General features: G+C 34.0%; 1 protein-coding gene across 2 annotated transcripts; it reads right to left on the bottom strand.

Moving 5' to 3' along the window:
- Positions 1–261: 261 nt before the first annotated feature.
- On the bottom strand, positions 262–22175 carry LOC139771519 (putative ferric-chelate reductase 1 homolog). Of its 2 annotated transcripts, none has more exons than XM_071704343.1 (12): positions 22035–22175; positions 14258–14577; positions 13660–13751; positions 11507–11666; positions 6773–6973; positions 6091–6186; positions 5377–5533; positions 4627–4853; positions 3550–3790; positions 3127–3239; positions 2662–2775; positions 262–1967 (listed from the first exon to the last, which is right to left on the bottom strand). In XM_071704343.1, exons 1-12 carry the CDS (start codon positions 22048–22050, stop codon positions 1827–1829), a joined length of 1878 nt encoding a protein of 625 aa, XP_071560444.1. In that variant the 5' UTR covers positions 22051–22175; the 3' UTR covers positions 262–1826. The 2 variants fall into 2 exon arrangements, with proteins under 2 accessions (XP_071560444.1, XP_071560445.1); XM_071704344.1 differs by lacking the exon at positions 22035–22175 and adding an exon at positions 21720–21966.
- Position 22176: the final 1 nt, after the last annotated feature.

Raw genomic sequence — 22176 nt, 5'->3', positions numbered from 1 at the left:
AGTTAAAAAAGGAGTTAATTAGTAATTAGTATATCTAAAAATAATTTTAGCTGCATCTAAAAATAATAAGCTACACTAATAAGCTACTAAGACGAAAATTTTTTTAGTAATTATAAAATGCTAAACGCACACTTTGCAACTCCATTATGTTGTGTGCTTTTCAACACTTTATGTATTGCGAGGATATCATCAATTTACTTCCGGAACATAATAAACTTGACCGTAATCCATCTTATGGCCATTGAATCCAGAGTCCATGTATACGTATGTATATGTATATATTTATTAACAATCAATAAGGTTAACAATGTTATGTACTATTAACATTGCCGATCTCAATCGGTCACAGAGGCGACGCGACGCAATAAGTATAAAAGTTTGCAAAATTTAAAATTATTTGAAAAAACTAATACTGTATTATGTAAGAGAGTAGAAAAGCATCATTTCCGCGTAAGAAATCGTCGAAACTTCATGATATAGCTGCCATCGTTATATCGCTAATATAAATCTAACGTTTACAAAAACTCATGCGTTTTTATCGATCTTTCTCAGCAAAAATGTTTTAATTGAAAAAAAAGTAAAGATTAAATTTTCATTAAGATTAAAAGAACTAAGATTAGAAGAAACATAAAAATGATTTCTTGGAATAAGCGCTCTTAAAAAAGATTAAACTGCAAAATTTTAATGATTAATATTTGCGCGAAATAATCGATGAAATCGATTATCATATTGTTACTCTTTAATTCATATTAATCTTACTGTAATATAAATATAAATATAAACGTATTATAATATTTTTACCTTCTAAACTTTCAAAAATAGTTTTGTTTTTCTTAATATATATCGATATAACTATATTTAATTGCGTAAATTGATGAGTTTTTGAGTTTATAATATTTTTGCAAAATAAATTTATTTATTATAATATTTTTACGTTCATTGTGTTATCGTCAAGTATAATCATGAGTTAATGAAGATTACATTATTGTATATGTATATAGGCAAGTTATGTTTTCTGTAAATACAAAAATTATTACAATATATCGCAAATGACTTTTCTGAATGTATTTAGAACAGGTGTTAATATAATTATTATACAAACAGGCTTCGATGCGTCCGTTGTAAGAGGGTTATGTTACGCATTTACGTATAGTAATATTAATTATGCTCATTGCTCTCAGAGATGTAGTATACCTACATTAGCATTATCCATAGAAAGATACAAAATATCAGGCAACTGGTGTCTAAAAATAACCTTTATACGATAAAATCCTAAAATCCTAAAAAATACAATTTTCTTCTTTAAAAATACGCTATAAGTTGGACTAATGGCAGTTTTCTACAAAAAATGTTAGAATCAAATTTACCAGGATATTAACAGCAAGACAGTAAAAACTCTGTGTATAGTCTCAGAATATTCGTTTAATAATAATGAAGCAATAATGAATACTTAATGTAAGTATTAATCTTAATATCTTCCAAGTAAGTTAAAAAATGTTATATATACAGAAACGTACTTTAATTATGATATATCGATACATAATTAAAATGGAGATTCGCGAATTTTCCAGGGAAACCTAGAAAAAGAGTATAAAAACAATCGTCAGTGATATCTTCGTCGTCGCACATTGTAGTGGCGCGATTTGCATCTTCACACGAATAGGATTTATACATGTTCCTCGTGTTAATTTGCATACAGAAAGTCGCGCCGGGAATATATCGTCACTGCGACGGCTGCGGCTGCGGCGACGTTCCCCATTCGGACGGAATCCTCCGCTCGACTATCGCGGTGGTGACGAATATTTCCATGGCGTTGATTAGCGGCCTTAGTAATTCGAGATAGTGTTGGTGAAGGTGGCCCACGTTTCCTCGATGGGTGCCAGCACGGTGATCACTATGAGGACTGCGGCGAACGCGACGATAACCACAAAGTACACACCGAAAATGAACTTCCGCATACCGGAGTGCTGTCGGGGAAAATATTCAAAATTAGACTTTGTTTGCGCACTGATATATGTTTGTGCACTGAATTATTTTTCGACGCGATACACCGTCCCTCAGCATTGATTTGTACAACTTATCGCAAATTTATCCGAAAGACACCAGATATTTATATCTACTACAAATGCCCTTCGAATTTTCTTACTATTTTCGATTGTTTTAATCAAAACCACACTGATAGAAAAATCCAGGTTTAAATCGTTCGAAAATTAACAATCCAATTATCAATGATATCTGGATATCATTAATCGGACATTATTTTGGCCTTGATCGGCTTTTTATAATTCCGATTGAAAGTTATCGGATTACCCGTTTGTTAATTTTCGAACGATTTTATTTCTCTCAGTGCAATATAATTTGAGTATTTTATTTATAAAAATATGTGCATTTATGCAATTGTAAAATATCGATCGACTAATCATTTTTAGCGCGTGGAATATGCTTTTCATTATATGTTATTAAAAAATGCGGGCTTTACAATTATTATTGTTAAACTTTACAATATTTATAAAGAATATATATTGAAAAATGCAACTATCGTTAACAGTACTATTTCGTCTATCTGTATCTCATTGCCAATTTTATTAATGTCTCACGGCGCGGATTGACACACATTAAAAGACGGCTCGATCGTGTCACTCTTATTTTAGAAAATCTTACTGGAGCGTCTCGTCTCGCATCTGGATGCACCATTGATCCGCGAGAATGCATGTCTTTCATTGGGAATGAATTCACTCTCTGACTGGCTTGTCTGTCAGAAGCACATCCAAGGAACTGCAATAGAAGCAAAATTGTCACAAATACAACCATAATCGGAATTAAGTCTCAAGTGATTGTGTTATTCGACACTGACATAAATTCCGTTAAATATCAGATTACTTGTTCTTTTCTAAGACACTGCATAAAATTCAATTTTTATGCGATTTTCATTTTCTACGTGAAAATGATATAAAAGAACTGATATTATTGATCGTTCAATATTGATTTAGATCTAATATCAAAATTGTGGTTTTTGTGTACGTTTGCATTAATAAATTGCTCGATTAAATTTATTCGCGATTTTCTCTCAAATTTCTCGAGATTTTTAGTTCTTTCGCGTGAACTTTGCAAATAAAAAATCCTTACTGTGAGAATGAGGTGAGTTAAAACATGGAAGACCACGTATGCTGTGAGGATCCAATCGACCCAATCCGGAAGTTTAGCCTTGTTCAGTCGTACCGCGAAGAAAAGCGCGATTACTAAAAGAAATTTTTACGAGAAATTAATTCTAAAATATTAATTTGTCCCATAAATATTTGAAAAAATTGATATTTAATATATTAAGTTATCTTTTACCATCATACTAAATAATATGAGATTAAAGTGAACAAAAGTTTCCTTCTGTTTATTACTATAATAATTTTTTGTCGTAAAGAAACTACAAGAGTAAAGAGTATAAAACTTTAAAAAAGAAAACTCTTTAAATAACAAATAAATGAAGAAAATGTAATATCGAAAGACATAATATTGAAAATCAAAGTTCATTTACTGCTATATTCATAAACTTACAAGCGCATATCTTTGCCACGTTACCGACGAACCAGTGAGCCCAATTAAAAAGGGCTCTTCGTGGTGCGCCAGGGTGTGGTCTCATAGCTGCCATGAAAGGCTGGATGAAGCATAGAATCGTGGTCGCCAGGCCGACCGAAGCGTGTATCGTCTCGGAACTCCACGTGCCCAATTCCACGAATATTAGCACGAAGGCTGCGATCGTCATCGACCACGTGAGTACCATGAAGAACCTGTGCCACTTGGGGAAAAAAATTGATAAGCCTTTATTATAAAGAAAGACACGCGACGTAGAACGCTTTCTTTTTACACGATTTGAACGTTAATGACATACACTTTGAACGAAGAATGTCATTACGAGGAGTTCTAGTATTTCATTAACGATGCTAAGGATCAAAAGTTAATGATGCCGCGCAGAGTATTGCAATAAAACGTGATAACAATAAGAGTAAGAAATTAAGATAATAATTGTTCACCTCTTAATTGCACGACTTATTATTATTGTAAAATTCTATAATAAATAAAATATAACATAAAGAAATTAATATTCAAAATAAACAATAATATATAGGTATATTTGTATAATACAATATATGTATTATAAACAACATAATATGCAATCTTTGTAAATTATTTTATTATTAAATTTTATTTGTAATTTAATTTATATATCTGAAATAAAAATAGTTTTTTTCTGTCCAATAAAAATAAATTAGTCGAACTGACGAGGTTTCTAATCTATTAAATAAATGATAGCGAGATAGTGATTTAAAATTGAATGCGCGTGCTAAATAAAATAATTAAGTATATTATACATTAAAATTTTAAATAATTTACTTATAAAATAAAAAGTTTATGTGAATTTATTTAAAGAGACAATTATTTTTTTTTACGAAATTAGCAGATTGTGAAAAGCAGGAGTTAATTAGGTTAATTAATAAAGCATTCTTATTTTACGCTTTATAACTGCGATATTCAACGAGAATGAATAGAAAAGCATTGTATAATTTTGAGAGAGTACGAGAAGTGACGTTAAATGGAATATCTGCGCGAATTGTCTGAAAATTCCTCACTTACAGCGAACCAATGATCCTTTCCACACAACTGGGAGTTGACCCAGGTCTGTCTATAATATCTCGCGAGCAGCATCCCGATGGAGGCTGTGCCGATCCACGATGCCAGCATAAGCGCGCCATGAAGACGAATTAGTAGGTCAGTGGCTGCAGTCAATTCCCCAACGTCAGACAATCTCTTCGAGGTGCTGGTCCCAAGATAGGCGAGATTGTGAAAGTCAACACCATTTGCTACAAAAAAAGAGCAACGCGATATTTGTAAATCACTCGCATAAAAGTAGAAAGCAAACTTCCCGTATCTCGCGCAGACATGTTGTATAACGTTATCTTTTAATCAATCCAATAATCGTCGCGCCAATAAGAAGTGCCAGAAAACGACCTGCCTGAATCGCATTTCATTCATGTTCCTGTTCGATCGAGCAGAAACATGAGGAAGCTATCAAATTTGCAGTTATCGCAACCTGCGACGAGAAAGTCGTAAAGGTCTTGCACACTTTTTGCTCTCGGCGAAAATACACGGGAAGAGAACTTTGCGAAGTCTCGCCAAGGTTTCTTTTCTCTTTATTTAGAGAAGTGCGACGGTGCAAATTGTTATGTGATAAATCTGGCATTACCACGGTTATTAAGTCACAAAACCTGTCTCCCCGATACAGTAATTAGTAAATTAGTATAACATTTACAATTTCCCGGTGAATTTTAATAACGCTGAAATTGTGTATTCCATATGTAATTGTGTATTTGACTTTATACGTACGTCTCAGATCATTGCCGGCGGCCACGAGGAGATGGTACGGAGTGTTGACAAGGTCATACGTACGTCCCTGAATGTTGGTGAGCTTTTCCCGTCGAAACTTGCAGTATATCTTGTCATTTTTGATCGAGGCGGTCTCCAGCTCGACCGCGCCTTCCGACTGTGGACACGCATCACGAATAAAGCAAGGTCAACAACTAGACGCAAATCTCGAGAACGAAGTCAGAATAATTCATGATATACACTTAAATGATTCTTAAATGAATCACCATACTCTGCAGGAACATTCTTTCATCAGTTTACAATCGAGTCTGCCTTAGCGAGAAAATTGATTAAACGCATTTAAATAACGACATTCAATTTCGCGAAATTAATGAAACTTTAAATTTAAATTTTGTTAAAATCCTGTTAAATTAGATACTAGTATTAATATGCTATTTCCGACGGACGATGCGCCCGCGCCGTTGAGGTCAGACTGTTAATGAGAGAGCTTATAGCGAGTGCCCCTTATACAAGCCTCGTAATTATTTGTAGGGTTCAAAGATTTACTGCATTATCGTAGTGGAAGCGACACCGCCGGCTACTGCTAGCACAATAATTGGGATTTAATGGGCCAGACTCGTTGCCCGCGCGCGACAGAGAACAGGGCGAATTAATTAATACAACGGTGTACCTATAGTCGGAGGAGGGCAGTGCGGCATAGTAAACGATACTCACCATCGTATAGCGCGTATTGCGCTTCCCGGAATTCCAAGACGTGTGTAACGCAATTTCGCCATTCTCGTTCGTGCACTCGACTACGCTGTCTTCACCCTGCGTACCATTTCGTGTATTATAATTATTACCACTTAATTGTTGATCCCGTAACATTACTCGCGTAATTAATTGCAAATACGTCGCATTAAGTTTGAAAACGATTTTAATTGCCAAGTAAATATTACACGTCCGACGACGTTCAATAAACTATCCTGCGCGACAAAGAAATCCAGTCGCGTGTGCGTAATAAAAATTTAAACGTGCATTAATTAATTAAGAATTAAAATACGTAAAAATTATTTAATTACACATCCAAGATATATACTTATTGTGCGCTAACTGAATTTAACATCTTTCAAAGAAACGGATATAACAGTTCTCGAAATCCGCAAAATTTTATAGTAATTTTTTTTTTCCAAAAAGTAATTACGGCGAAGAAAGGTACTGAAAGGCGCAGACAAATATTGCAGCGAGATAATAGAAATCTCGAGAAGAGCCCGGTAAAAAACGGCAGCGAGAAGTAACTTCACACACTTAATATAAAATACTTTCGCGGAGATTATGCAAGTTTCCGCTTAAATCGCACGAGAGTTTGAGAAGAAGCTGCGCGGGTACTTGCGAGCGCGCGGCGTCGCGCAATTACCATATTCTTATCGTCGGACAGGCCGACAGCGACGTATTTGGCATCCCCCCGCGCCTGCATCTCGAAATGATATTCGTCGCCCTGCACGATCACGGCCACCGCGGCGATGCAGTCCTTGGTTTTTATGCAACCCGCGGGCGCGCCGAAGCAGTTCTTCGTGGTGTGGCAGCCCGTGTAGAACGGGTCCACCTCATCCTTCGTCTGCAACGAGAACACACACCTGGGAATGACGCGGGGAATTTACAGGCGCGAATGTCATTCGCGAGATAGTATCTCGTGCGGAACAACGCGGTTGCGGAGAGATTGCACAACGTTCTTCTGTCGTTTGATTTGAAATCGTGCCACGGCACGACGGATAAATGAGTGAAGTACGGATAAAGGGGTTTCGGATACACAAGTATCGATCATCGAGATAAGTCGCTCGGGAGTCGCTTACGCATTATCTTGGAAGCGTTTAACTTCGATATATCGGGAGAAAGACATTCTCTATCACCATTAAACAAGCCATGTCGGACAGGTTATTTAAAGTGTTATATATCGTGAAATGGTCTCTCTCGTTGAACACATAAGATAAATAACAAAATCTCGAGAGAAAATACAGATTAAATGTATATATACGGAACAGAATATATTAAATTGTAAAACTATAAAATACACGCAAGAAAGATGACTATAAGTTTCTATTATTTTCACTTAAATAATTAAAAATTCTGAAGAGAGAATAAACTTTATTATAAACGTAAAGTGTAATTTACATGAAAAATAATTGTTGAAATTATTAGTTGCCTTTGGAAAAATTGAAAGTAATATTACTCTAGTAATTATAAGTGTTTATGTAACTTTCAATAAGAGACAAATATTGAGCTCTGTATTATCAGGTACAAACGAAACGTGATGATACTGTATATAGTGTATCTGTATAGTATGGAATTAAAATTATATATATCGCGCGCGCTGCATTAACACTTGTCTATGACGCAAGGATATCCACGGTTATGACAACGATGTGAATATTAAACGTTTGCGCGTAGGTTACTCTTGTCGTAAGATTAAGAACACACATTTATTTCATAATACAATGGTTAGCACAACCTACATCTCTGTAAAATCTAGATACTATAAACAAAAATGTGCATAAAAAATAAATAGAAACAATATAACATTTTGCAAATTTTGAATAGGATATTACTAAACAGTAACTTGAATAATTATACAATGATAAGTAGAATAATTATTGTATAATAATTATGTTATATGAGTAATATATTTTGCATATTACCTTTTATATTTTATCTTTTATTCTATTTATAACAAAACAAATATTTCTATATATACTGATATAAAATAAAATAAAGATTTTTGTATCCGTCTCAGAATTCCAAGACAATATATATTTACAAAATATCTCAATTAAATATTGCATATACTATATAAATTTCTGTGAAATTATGACATTTCGAATTATAAATTACTGTATAAATAATACATAATTATCTGGATAAATATTTAATACCTGAATAAATATTTAACGCAATTGTCTGTAATAAAGTTGAGCTACGTATATGAATCAGCAAGAAATCATAATAAAGGAGACCTTATAGAGTAAATCGTGCGCAACAATTCGCGGGAGCGCAGCTCGGAGAGCTTTGAACGAAAAGGAAATCTGCGGCGAGAGAAAGAGAAGTTTGACGACCAGCCTTCAACTTAGATACGCTCCACGAAATCGTGCGTTTACGCTCCGGCGGCCTCGTTCGCCATTACCGCTCTTTGGTGTACTTTTACGCTTTTTATCATGAACGATCGAGCGCCGTTTTCAAGGAAAGGCCACTTGGTCCGCACGGCAGGATGTAATTATTCAATGAATCTGTCGTACGTATTGTTTAACTAAGTCAAAAAGCAATTCATTTTCTACGGTAAAGTATTCTCAATTCATTTTCGACGGAAAAGCGTTTTCGCAACAGCGATCGAGAGATTCCGAATGGCGAAGTTTTGTGTCGAGAAGCCTGACAATTTATAGAAATTGCAGAAGAAGCTTGATAGCTCCTTTCGCCTGATCATTTCATTCCCAAAGATCTGTAAACTGCAAATGGATTCTATATATTATGGTATCTATACAATGCGTAAAGTTTGTGTAATATATAAATGCAAGTATTACGAGTTATATCCGCGATTTGAAATTAACAAGTTTAATAAATATTATAAAATACAAAATAAAAGAGAAATTGATAATAATTGTAACGACTTAAATTCGAAGATTTGGTATTAATTTGAAGGTTTTTTTCTTATATTTTTTAAAAATACTGCATGGACTTTGATAAGATTTCTCTCAAGTTTCTCTCAGAGATTTCTCTCTCAGGTTTTTTATAAATTTCTATTTCATATATTAAGGGTTAATCCTGTACTGTGGTCGCACCTTCTACTGCAATATTTTATTCATTTTTTCTTTATGTAAAATACTTAAATATTTAAGTTTACTGTTTCTTATAAAAATGTTTATATACCAGGATCTAAACTCAGTACCAAAACAGGTACAGCGGCTTTAGCACATAAAAACAAGTCGAAAATATTCGACTTTTCACACAGTGTTCACTTTTCAGGCTGGTCAAAGTAGGATAATCCTTTAATGCTGCCGATGTCATTCGCGGAACTCCAAACATTTGTCAAGAAGCTCGAAACAATTTATTAATTCGTGCTAGAAAGTATATAATGTTAAAGTCGACGGAGGAATTTTTGAGCACCTTTTGTAAAGCTTTAAACAAAATAAAGAACATTAAACAACATTTATTTCAATTTATGTTTTCTTACGGGAGCAACTGCAATACTCTAATATAACTCCGAAACTAATATAACCGCGGTCAGATTCGGACATATGCTTATTAGACATTTTGACTTGTCTGCATGTGCTAAAGCCGCCGTACCAGTTTTGGCACTGAATTCAGGGACACCCTGTATTTCTATATTTTTTATCTCATTTTATTATAAAATGAAGGAATATATAATTTTTGAAATTAAACAAAATACAACGGAAAAAAATAAACTGCAGTGAATCTACTGAACTGTATGCAACCGATGCAGGGTTTATAGAACTTTCCGCATTACAGAGAAGAATTTTGAAAATATAATGCACTTGTAAGCATGTTGCTTAAGATGCTTAACGCAACCTTTCTCTTTCTATCTTTCTCTCTCTTTCTATCTAAAATTCAGAGTTTTCCTTCGTTTTATTAACGGCGTCCGATAGATCCTCAACTGCTCTACTTGGCGATCCTCGATCGAAAGATCAAATCCGTGGGAAACAAATAGCGAGTTATAAAAAATCCACGACACGAAATCGCGAACGGCCGCGGAAGTGAATGGTGAAAGTACATCAAGCATAAATTCCAGAACGTTGGTTGCGGTCGCGTGTTATACGTTTGTTGTACACGGTTTAAGGGCCGTGCATGTACATACGTAGAGATGCATAATTCAAGCATCCGCGTGCGTCACGCGCCGCTATATTCGCCTCTCAAATTTTTTACTTTCTACGATAGCATAGACCGACGCGTATTATAGGTATATGATACGAAAAATGAAAATTAACGAGGAGAAATACTTTTTAACGTATTAATTGAAACCTTTGAAACTTTTATGCATATAAATGATAAAAACGAAAAGAGAATGATATTGAATCGCTTAATTCTTGATTTTTAATAGAATTTGCATTAAAGCACACTGTACTTTAATTAATTATACATTTTACGTTGTAAATGATGTTCGTCGCTCGTAGATGTGAGAATATAAGCATATTTTAATTGAATGTTGAAAATTGAATTCCACAAAACTGTAAAATGCAGATTTATGAGTGTGCTATTTCATTTCTCATTCGACATTAACGGTGGATACAATTACTTATTTATCTTTCGAAAATAATACACTTGGAGCTGAAAATTTTCATTAATTAGAGTATCATTATAACCCATCCGTCCGAATGAGAATTGAAATGTATTTTAATTCGGCGCTCGTTTTAATCCGTTTGACCATAATATAACGAAACAATTCATTCAAAGCAAGTTATTATTTTTCAGGAAAATTGTAATAAATTTCTTCGTAGATGATTAACAAGCAAACATCTTTCTATGTAATACGTATTCTCTTGAATATTTCTCAAGATACTACTCAGGATACAGAGTGCTTCGAAATAAGCGAATCAAATTTCAATGAAGCGAAACGCTCCAATAAATTTTGCATCAATATTTCCTTGTAGAAAGAATCTTGTGATATTAGCTATTTTTATAACTAAATTTCAAATTGAAATTGAAGTTTACTTGAACTATTTTTAAATGAAAATTCCAATATTTTCATCTATTACCTCGGTAAAGCATTGCTGGGAGTCCTTTATTTTTTATCGTTAATAACTCCAAAATTATACATGCCTCGATATTTTCGGAAGAAGGAGCAGTCGATATCAGGTAGAATAGCGAAAAAGAAAAAAAGAATAGTGAGAATGGCGTTCTGGATGGATTTTGGAATATTCTGTATGTAACGAGCACAAGCTGAGTAAGCTCTTTGAATGCAGTTAACGAGAATTCTCTGTACTCGGCGTCTGGGTCGGCTGGCATGCATCCTACGAGCAATATTCGCAAAGCCACACCTATCAGGACTTACAGGCCGCTTACATCGTTTAACACGCTGTAATACCACCACGCGCATTTACCTTATAATGGTGACGGCGCGCGCGACAGGAAATATAATACTCACCGCGTAACTGACGGTGTGGCTGTAGTAGGGCGGCGTGGTGGTCCTGAAGGTGGTGACGGGTGTAGGTGGGGTCGATACCCTGATGGACCGCTTGTCAACGGTGACTCTGGGCGATTCCACGCCGACCCAGTACGTGCTGTAATCCTGAGCGAAGGTGGAGCTACGGAAGAAACAGAGGTCGACGAATCAAACATAAAGTGAAATCAACGAAAATAGCAGAAAATTGTTTTAGGGTATACAAACCCAATATTGTAGTCACATTTTCATGATATGTAGGTATTATGGCAAAAAATGATATATTTTGTATTTTTATATATGTACAACTATTTCACACACATTTTTACTCATTTTTGATTAATTTTTTAAAATCATTAATTTTTTCAAAATTGTAAGACTGTAATTTCACGTTTATATAATACGGAAAGAGTTAAATCTTAATTTATAATTTAGTTCAGTGTCAAAAACTTTGAAATGATTTTGGATTCTAAAGCTCGAAATTACGAGTAAAAAATGTACGTAATTAACGTACACATCAATAATATTTATTCTGAGAAATTCTGATATCTATTAAAAGAAATTTTATTTAAATACGAAACGTGCTATACGTTTTTTGCACCTTTGAGTGAAAATGAGTTAATTATACAAAATAATTGCACGCGATTTAAAGCAAATTGGGAGAAATTTATTTTTCTGAAACTAAACATCTAACTTTCAAGAAATGGTGTTTACATTTCTGCGCTTTCTTTTATTTGCTACATACTCTGGAATATATCAGAGTACTAAATGCTCGATATGATATAGGATACCCTGTAATATATCTTAATAAAAGTTTTATTATATCTTCTAGTAAGAGACTCATTTTTTCTAATTTCCGATTGTCTCTCATGAAAATTAAAATGGATGGCCAGAAATAACAAAGCATACGAACAAACTTAATAATTATAAAGCCAATCCCCGAGTTTGGAAATTAGAAATACATAACGTTATAAAATAAATTTTTAATCTTTTTAAATCTCATTTCTCTTACGCAGAAGTTGCTAACGTTATACAATAAGATTATAAAACTCTTGACATTTATTAATAGTGAGAGTCTCTATTCATGCAGGACTATTAGAGTACATCGAACTTCACTGCAAACTATGACGTTAAACGTGTTAAAAGTAATTCCACATAAATTCTCTTTATCGCTTTTTCGTTAGTACCGGTCGCGGCGAAATATAAATATCCGAATACAAAAGCGAGGAATTCCCAAACGGTACCGTAAAAACAAAATAACCCTCGAAATAAGTTACGAAGTTTTAACAGAGGGTCGCAGCTGCGCGTTCTATTAAACATGCGTTAGTAACTCCGGCATCGATTATTACGAGGAAAAGTTTATAAGGAATGTTTGGCGCGTTTCTCGCACCGTTATGCCCGCACGAGCGCGTTGAATTCCAAGCACGAGCCGCATCCGCGCGTACGGTAATACCTAATTGTGATTCATAAGTGTGATATGCTGCACCTCCACGTGTATGCGTGTGGATCTGTGTGTAGGTACATGTGCGTGCACACAACGGTTGAGATCAGACGCTGAAATCATGACTCAACAATTAAGCCGATTCCAGACGCTGATGTTTTTGTTCTAAAGTTTATAGGTATTCAGAAGAAGAGGTCTTCGCAATTTCGCAAGCTCGCGGAAATAACTAACTCTTACGGTCTTGACGCGGTTCTTGACGCGGCAACAAATATTCGAATCTGATAAATAAATTTTGTTATATTTATATTAATTAATTCCACATAGAGTAAAGTAAACCTATGATACATCTCTCGGGAAAGACATAATCTTCGGTATTGTTCGCGATTTAGAAAATTTACTATATTATATATTACATGTACATTTTTTTTCAAATTTGCGAAATATTAATTCTATAAAACAATTTTGTTTTTATAAAATACAAGTTGAATGACAGATATACATACAGTATGCAAATTTTGAATTTACATTAATTTTTCAAATATGGGATGTTTTAGAAATCGTCAATGAATTTACTTTTATACTACAACAGGAAATTCTTCTGCGCGGAAAAACTCATTCGGCATTCGCTTAATTCATTGAAATCCTTCGTTAGGAAATCCTTGCGTATCATTAAAATATCATACATAACGATACTTACTTGAAGATAATGGTACCTTCGTAATCAACCGGAGCTTCCCAGTCGAATTCAAGATTGTGTTTCTTCTCAGTATTCGTATGAGTCACGCCATTCTAGACACAAGAAATAGGAAAAGTTTTTTTCGATAAAAAATTGCACATCATTTACGTTTACGAAAGAGCCTCGCAACCTTGAAGAAACTCAGATAAGAAAAGTTTGTTGCATAAAAATAGAACGCTTCAATACATCATATTACCAGGAACTGCGAAACCGTAGTATTAACATTACAGAATATAGTTAAGAATAACAATTGTTACAATTGTCGTAATATTTAGAAATAACAAATTTGAAAAATTTAATGCAACAATTCATTTTCTTCTTTGAGGTCTTCAATTCTTCAAGAACTTGAAAGGATTTATCCAAAACTTGAAAAAGTAAAATATATGTATTAATTCTAATTCTAAAATGTGAATTAAAATACTTTTGCATTTCACTTTTTGATCATTCAATGTTCATAAACATTGTTTTTAAAGGTATTCAAATCTTTTATTTCGGTTTGATTTAAAATATAACTACATTATAGAAAAGGGAGATTAAAATGATATAGTGCAGAGAGTACCTTTACACCTTGAGTGCATTCCACGATTCTTGCGAAATCGGGCAAGTTTGCGAATTCTCCCACATATTCGCCGGTGTCGATGTCCCTAGCGAGAATCATGAAGCCCTCGTATGCGAGACCTTCGGGACTTCCAAGGATCAGGCGGACCCTGCCTTGTCCCGCTGCGGGTAGTACCTGATAAGGTGGATACGACGATTGCAGGTAGCTACCGGGATGACGTGGCATTAGATCGAAGCATGTCTGCGACGGTGCCCCACTGGGTAATCCCAGTACCTTTACGAGCAAGCCGATGACCAGAAACAGCAACGTCTTGAGCATTTCTGTAACGGAACGGGTCCCATAAAACAGTTAGAGAATAAACATAAATAACATGATATTTTTGTACACATATATAATACACTAATAAATAAAAATATATAAAGGCTCTCTTGAATAAAATCAAATAACAAATTTTGCAATGGCGCGGTAATTAGTGCACTATATTTGTTATAATTTATTAAGATCTAGAACATTTAAATAAGATTAGCGTACGTTTCGACCCTTCTATAGCGAATTAATTACCGCGAATTAATTACCTGGCTCTTATATTGCCAAATTTATTAATGTTATTTGACATACATAACATTTTTATTGATGAAAGTTGATTTTAAATTATTTGAAAAATTTGTTATTAAGAAGACAGTTAGTCTTTTTTTTTTAACGTTTTACACTAATATAATATTCATGTATAAACACTTTTTTACATTGTTAGTTAACTATTACTTAATAGTTATTTATGGCTACTTAACAATTTAAACTGTTGGCATTAGATTTGCAGTTAACTTTGATGTATAGCCATAACAAACGGGAAAAAGCGAATTACAATACGATTATTCTCTCGCGAGAAATAACGACACAATCGGGAAATATCTGAATAAAAGAGCACATTTGTTTAAACACAAATGCAGACAATACGCGGTGTGTTTAATGTTCTCCGTTCACGTCGATGTTGAATTTATCCGGTATGACGTAAACAGAAATGTGCATCTGGTAGCAATTCGCTGTCGCTTATCCATAATGCACGTCTTATTCCCTTGCTTGCATGTAATCTCATGTGTAAATTTCAATTTCAACAACCGCATTTGCATTAGTAATTGCTGAACAATCAGAAAGTGAAGACTTAATGATGACTTAATAATGACTCTCGTCTAGTTTTATTTATGTATGATCGTATAATTTTATTCAAATAAAATCAAGTCGCGACCTGCAAGGATGTTCAATCTATATGTCCTTTAACATTTCCTTTGATATCCACCTACGTGTTGGTGCAGTGATCTCACAATAATAGAACTAGATTCCAATATTATCCATAATCAGAGTTACGATCTTTATATATATATATTTAATTCTTTCTTCATTTCCCTTATCATACAAAAGATACATCCATTTTATATCTAGAGGTATGAAAAGAGAACTGTGTATCTCTCGAATACTTCTGATATGTAGCATTGTAACGATAAAATTGATCGGATAAACTAGAGAAGCTTATATAAGTGATAAACCATCTACAATTTTTTCATTTTTTACGTTAGTGTGTTAATTGTTAATTTGTTCAATCATGTGAAGTATTAGAATGGATCGAGATAATAAGAGTCGTTATTGAGACACTAATGAGCGACCAAGTGGAGGCGCGAGAGAAGTGAATGACTCGAAGAAACGAGCGCGCTCGCTTGTGCACGGCCCACGCCTGAAAGAACTGACTTTCACCCTTTGGGAGTTTTACTCCTTACGAGATTCTTAGTTCACGCATTCCTAAACGCCCCACCACTACTTATACTGAAATATTCCCCATGCCTGCTGTTATGTAACGCCGACTGACCCTCGCCATTGAAATGCCACGCAGCCACGGTAATGCCTGCTGCAGCAACGTTCTCTCGTATAAGTATCGAAGTTGAAGCAACATCGCATTAAAATCACTGCTCTGCATTACATATTCGCTGTTGAAATTCGTATTACTAAAATTACAATTTCCAGCAGGATAATACTTCAATTTTGCACAAATTTGATTAATAAATGAAATAATCAAAGGAAGAAGAATATGTAATATAATAATGCCTTAAATTTTAGACCCAAAATTAAGCGGATATCTAAAATGAAATAAATGTAAAAAATAATATTCTTTTGTATTAAGCAAGCAATTTGCATTTTGCAAAAGTGTTATTACCGCAAATATTTTTGTACATATTTTTGCAAGATTGTATTTTACTAGGAAGTTAGGTAGTATCTTAGTCAGCAATAAAACATTCATTCTTTGCGCGGCGTCCATGAGCTGTAAAATGTGCATATTCGAGGCAAATTGATCACTTATGGTAACTGTTGACCGCACTGTTTGGCACTTTTGCAACAACGACACACACGCGCGCGCGCGCGTACGCACAGACACACACGTATTCCGAATTAGCTGATTAGACCGCCCGCAATATGTGTTGGTGTAAATTTATTGCAAGAAATTGTGGATGATTGGCCGGTCACGTGCATAGCTCTTGGTTCATTCATGAAGGAATTTGACTTTTCAACGACGATTTAAAACGATGCGTAATAACTGAGAGGAAGATTCTCAAGATGAACTTAAGATGAAGATTCTTAACAAAGATTGGAGAATCGCAGTTAATCAGCGTACTAGCTGTATAATCAGTATACTAGCTGTATAATCAGCTTACTAGTTATATAATACTGCAGTAGCTATCATAGTAACAGAGATGACTATTTTAAAATATAATCTCCACAGTATATCTTTGTAACAAGCTTTCGCACACGCATAATTCTTCTTTAAAGCTATGTCTAAAAATAAAATATATTAACATGAAATAAAATACAATAACATAATATTGCGAAAACGATATAACATTTTTTACCTATTTTTAGAGTGTCATTATTTACACAACATATAAAGGAAATTACTAAATTTCTAGATTTCTATATTTTTTGCACAACAATATTATTGGTTTAAACAAACAACTTTTTAGCCTTTATATATATATATATATATATATATATATATATGATACGAGTAAAAATCAATTACAGGTACTAGTACGTAATATTGACCTCCTGTTACTTATTTTTCACTTCTATGTCTATTCCATATTCACGTCATAATAAACGACACGTGGACACAAAAGTCGATAATTGGGAAAAGGCATTTGCAAAAAATACAATTATCTCGACAATGTAACAACCGTGAGTGAACTCAGGCAAATCGAATTTGTTCAAGATCAACATTACGGATAAATTTATTTCTTTTACGAGGCATGTACACCTAAATACCAGTTACATATACACCGAGAAATCAGGACGATTGGTTTTTTTAGCTGTAAAAAACCGTGACGATATCACGCATAAAAATCTAGTCACCAGAGTCTCGTTTTTCATGTGACAGATCGGAGAAGAATTAAGATCGCGATAATCACGTGCGTGCCTAGAATTATCATATATCATTATTCCATTGTACAGGAGAGAACGAGCACAAGGCTTCGTTTTGCGGTTTACAACGCGTGTGTGACTCATCCGCGACGTCAAGCGCATACATACACATGCGGGCAAGTACAACTCATTGACAGGCAGAACTCGCATGCACACAGATCTACCGTAGGATGACAGCATTTTCTTCCTGCGTGGTCCTTTGTGAGCGCACAGGAAATTCCCAACGCGATGTATATATCCAAATGATTCGATAACAATTTATTGCGTACAAAAAAGATCATCGTTTTTTTATATTGTTAACTTTTCTATTATCGACATGTTGTGATGTGGTGTCAATATGTTAATCTTATAACTCCACACTTCAATCTTAACGCTTACAATACATTGAAGTAAAATACATTGAAGTTGTTTATTACCTATCACACAATTTATTTTAAAAAATGCTCGTACTTAAAAGTAAATTTTAAAAAATTTTCTTTTAAAAAGAAATTTAAAAACAAAAAATTATTTAGTGCTTTGTTTGTTGTTCATAGACATTATGTAGATACTTGCGAGTTCTTGTATTTTAAGGTAAAAAGTCTACTTTATTTATCAGCAACTATGATTTGCTGCGCATTTAAATACAGTAGATATCGAAACAATTGATTATAATGATAATTCTGTAATTTTGATAAATGTTATCAGTATTCCTCGTTCGTGTAATTTTTCCTTGCCTTTATTGTCGCTGCGTTTAAGTTTGCTACGAAAAAGTTATGCGACATGTCTGGGCAATATATTCAAAGTGCGATCTTCTCAGTAGCGTATTTCTCTTTTGTTATATAATGTGATCTTCACACGATGCACTTTCGCGTAGTCGTACATTTAGTTTGCTTAGCAAGTTACTACTAATCTGTCAGTTCGATGTCAAGATTACGTCATGTTGTACAAAAAAACCGGCTTATAGCGCGCTAATATGTAACATTATATGACAAGTATAGTAATAATATAATATAAGACAGCTATTAAAAATTACATGCTGTACTAAATTAGAGGTAATTAATTACTAACAATTATAAATGTGTACCAACGATCCACCCAGACACACCCTAATATTCAAGTGCCTCTTAATTTAATTGCCTTTTAATTTCATAATACGAGAAGGTCTAAAAAATTATTATATTTGTCGTATTACGAAGTAAACAATAGCATAAAATAGAATGTTTTAAAAATATATTAAAAGAAAATATCTTTACACATATGCTTATATCTTTATATATTATTTATTTATTTATTTAATTTTATTTATTAGCTTCCAGTTTAGCTATTTTCTTTATTTATGTTAAAATAGGTTTAATTTTTTATGCGTAACAGACTGGTGTTTTGCAAGCCGTAATAAAACGTGGCATTCCTAATGCAGTTCGGAGTTCTTTTAAGTTGGATGTGTATCGCGTCGTCGGGTAACTAGGTATTCATGACATGTTTCTTCGAATGAGATACATTTAATTGTATTCGCGCAACTTGCAAGTTTCTACTGCACCGAATGTCATCAGGCAAACAAAGTATCGTGCCCTCGTCTTCCGTGTTTGGGTGAGCACATCGTCATGGTTACGTCGCCCCGCTGTCCTAGAATTTCCACGTCGAGCATTACTCTCGCGTCAGTACGCCCGGACCGCAAATTATTTTATCGGTTACGTAAGCCAGGGACCACCGAGTAAGAATTCAGGGAAACGCCATTCATCGCCGCCGCAATTATTCCTAACGGCCTCCCCTTTAATGAGCACAACGCTCTCCTCAGCTCATCGATCTTGCTCCGATTGTTTCGCTTTGTCTTACGTGCAGGTTGAGTCAACCGGTTAGACTTTAGAGCAATCAATGTCTAAAGATGGATATGGTGGGCATGACATACATTGCTCTCGTGTCCGATTCTTTTTATTGTATATCTCTACAATCGAATAGCTCATTTTTCCAAACAGATTTAAATCCACCACGTTTCTTAAAAATATCTTCGGAAAAATATGTATAGAAAACTTATAGAAATACCCTTTTTTAATAAACAATTTATTTTTAATTAATTGCTTATTCGCAAATTGAACGACAGAAAAATTGAAATTTTTAATAATGTTTTTTCTATGCAGCAATAAAGCAAAGTTGTATGTTATTCATTCACATTCCACCAACGAGTCATATACGAGTACATAGAAAATTAGTAATGCGGAAATTGTCACGGAATAATGTTTTCTTACATGTCTACTAAATAAACTGTCTATGGTTATTTGGAATTGTAATTAAGAGTAACTGAAACAGTAAACTATTGATGTAACTTCGTATCTTATTATAATTTATAATAATTTAGTCAATTAATGAAGATGACTTCTCATGGACGGTAAAACCCAACAGTGAATCATCGCATGAATTATCCGTATTGCGCTAGAATAAGAAATAGCGTACCCGTGTAATAAAATATATCGTCAAGAAGAATGGAACGATTTCTCCAAAGTCGATTAACTTTACCCGTCATTCAATTGTCTCTCTGTACCTCTTTCGGGATTATATCCTTGTATGTAGGAAAAGACACAGAAAAACCATTGCCCCATGATTAAAGTTAATCGACATCGGAGAAATCAACCCTAGAGCGATCGAAGGGATCTAGGATCTAACGAATCCACTCGATCTTCCGCTTATCGTTGCGAAGGATCACGCTCCCACCGTCCACGACACACAATGACCCGGATAAAAGAAAAGCTGACTGGTAAATTCTTCCACGTTCATTTTACGTATAAAAAAGTAACGGATTTATATACGTTTCAACGTCATGTTCAAAGAAATATATAAAATTCAACGAAATCTGTCACATTTCTCTCTCAAAACAGAATATCTATAAATAACTCCAATATTTTTATTGACTAGTTTATATATATATTCTTATACTAAAAAGAAAATATTAAGAATAATATGTTTCAGAATAATATGTTTCTAGTATAACTTATTTATTTGTTTGTAGGAAAAACGATATATTCAAGACAAAGTTATCTAAAATTAAAATAAGAAATTACCAATTAACTATATCATTAAAATTTTTTATATATATAACAGAAAACAAAGAGGATAAATAGTAATACAATTATTTATAAAACTGTTTATAATCACAAAATTAATCTCTACATAGCGGAAGAGAGATTCGAATTATCGTCACGTTTATTCTCAGAATTCTAAAATAGACAGGAAGCAGCTGAACTTCTTCTGCATATTTCATACAAGCTTCTTTACAAATTAAATAAATCTGTGTTTATTTTTATACACAAGTCATCTTCTAATCTACAATACATGTTCGGGCGAAAAATTTTATCGCGCAAAATATTCTCGTCCAAAAATACAGTTGTTCAATCATTGATGCAATCGATATATGTATATTCATGCCTTAATAGCTACAGATACTGACTGAGAGAAGTCTCGGGTCAATATTAGTTATTATTAATTAGCATTAGACAGTTATGCTATACTTTAAAGGAACTTATATATTTAGATATAAGAATATAAAAACTTAAAAAACTCGAGACAAAAACTTAATTTTTCTACCACACTTCTTCTACCACACTTAATGTTTCAACCATCGAGACATGATTTTCTTACCGTCTAGACATTAATTTGACGAATTATCTTGTGATTTTTTAAATTGACTCCGCATAGAAAAGTAGAACAAATTTTTATTTTAATCGTAAGATTTTTTAAAGAACATAATCTCAATAAACATAAAACAGAAAATTAAAAAAATGTTTTAGCAGGAAAATTCGTTAACCCTTAGATGGTCCATAAATCATTATTTTTAAGAATAGGAACTGATGGACAAGTGATGACAGTTTTAAAACTGGTCTGATCTCATTAAAGGAAAACGGTACATGACCCAATTGGTTACCAATATTGAAATGTGCTGCGAAAAGGTCGTTGTCGATAACACGCCAGTATGCTTTTAGAAAAGGTAGTATCCCGAGAGCATAACTTGTTAAACAGCCGGGTCACATACCTGCTTTTTCCTCGATTCCGACCGGTCAATTACCCAGGAAGAATCAAATTCGCGCTCGCATTATCTGCTTGCTCGCAGCAACTTTCAAAAATTATAAGTAGCAGTTTCACACACACCCTAGCGTTACTTAAAATTAATTATTTACTTAGAACCTTTATTAAAATTAATTAAAATTAAAAATATTATTTCCTTTTACGGAAGTCTTGTAATTTTAATAAATTTTTTTTACGAAATCGCTCGTGGTACCGAAATCGACTGTATCTACCGAGGCTGAAATCCGCGTGTCCGCGACTACTCCAAAGCGCGAGCACTCACCGGTCCTCATTTCCATCGCGAATGCAGATGCCTTCACCGGACGGCGTTCACCGCGATGTAACGCGCGCCAAACAAATTCGAGGAGGTCACGTGTGCCGGCGCTGGGCGGTTCGATAACACGCGCGCACTAATTCCCAGTTGA

The sequence above is a fragment of the Temnothorax nylanderi genome, unplaced genomic scaffold, assembly GCF_030848795.1.
Source record: "Temnothorax nylanderi isolate EJ_2023f unplaced genomic scaffold, tnyl_v1.0 TNYL_tig0041_pilon, whole genome shotgun sequence".
Taxonomy (NCBI): domain Eukaryota; kingdom Metazoa; phylum Arthropoda; class Insecta; order Hymenoptera; family Formicidae; genus Temnothorax; species Temnothorax nylanderi.
Note: the sequence above shows the minus strand (reverse complement) of the source record. Positions and strands in the feature narration are given on the sequence as shown.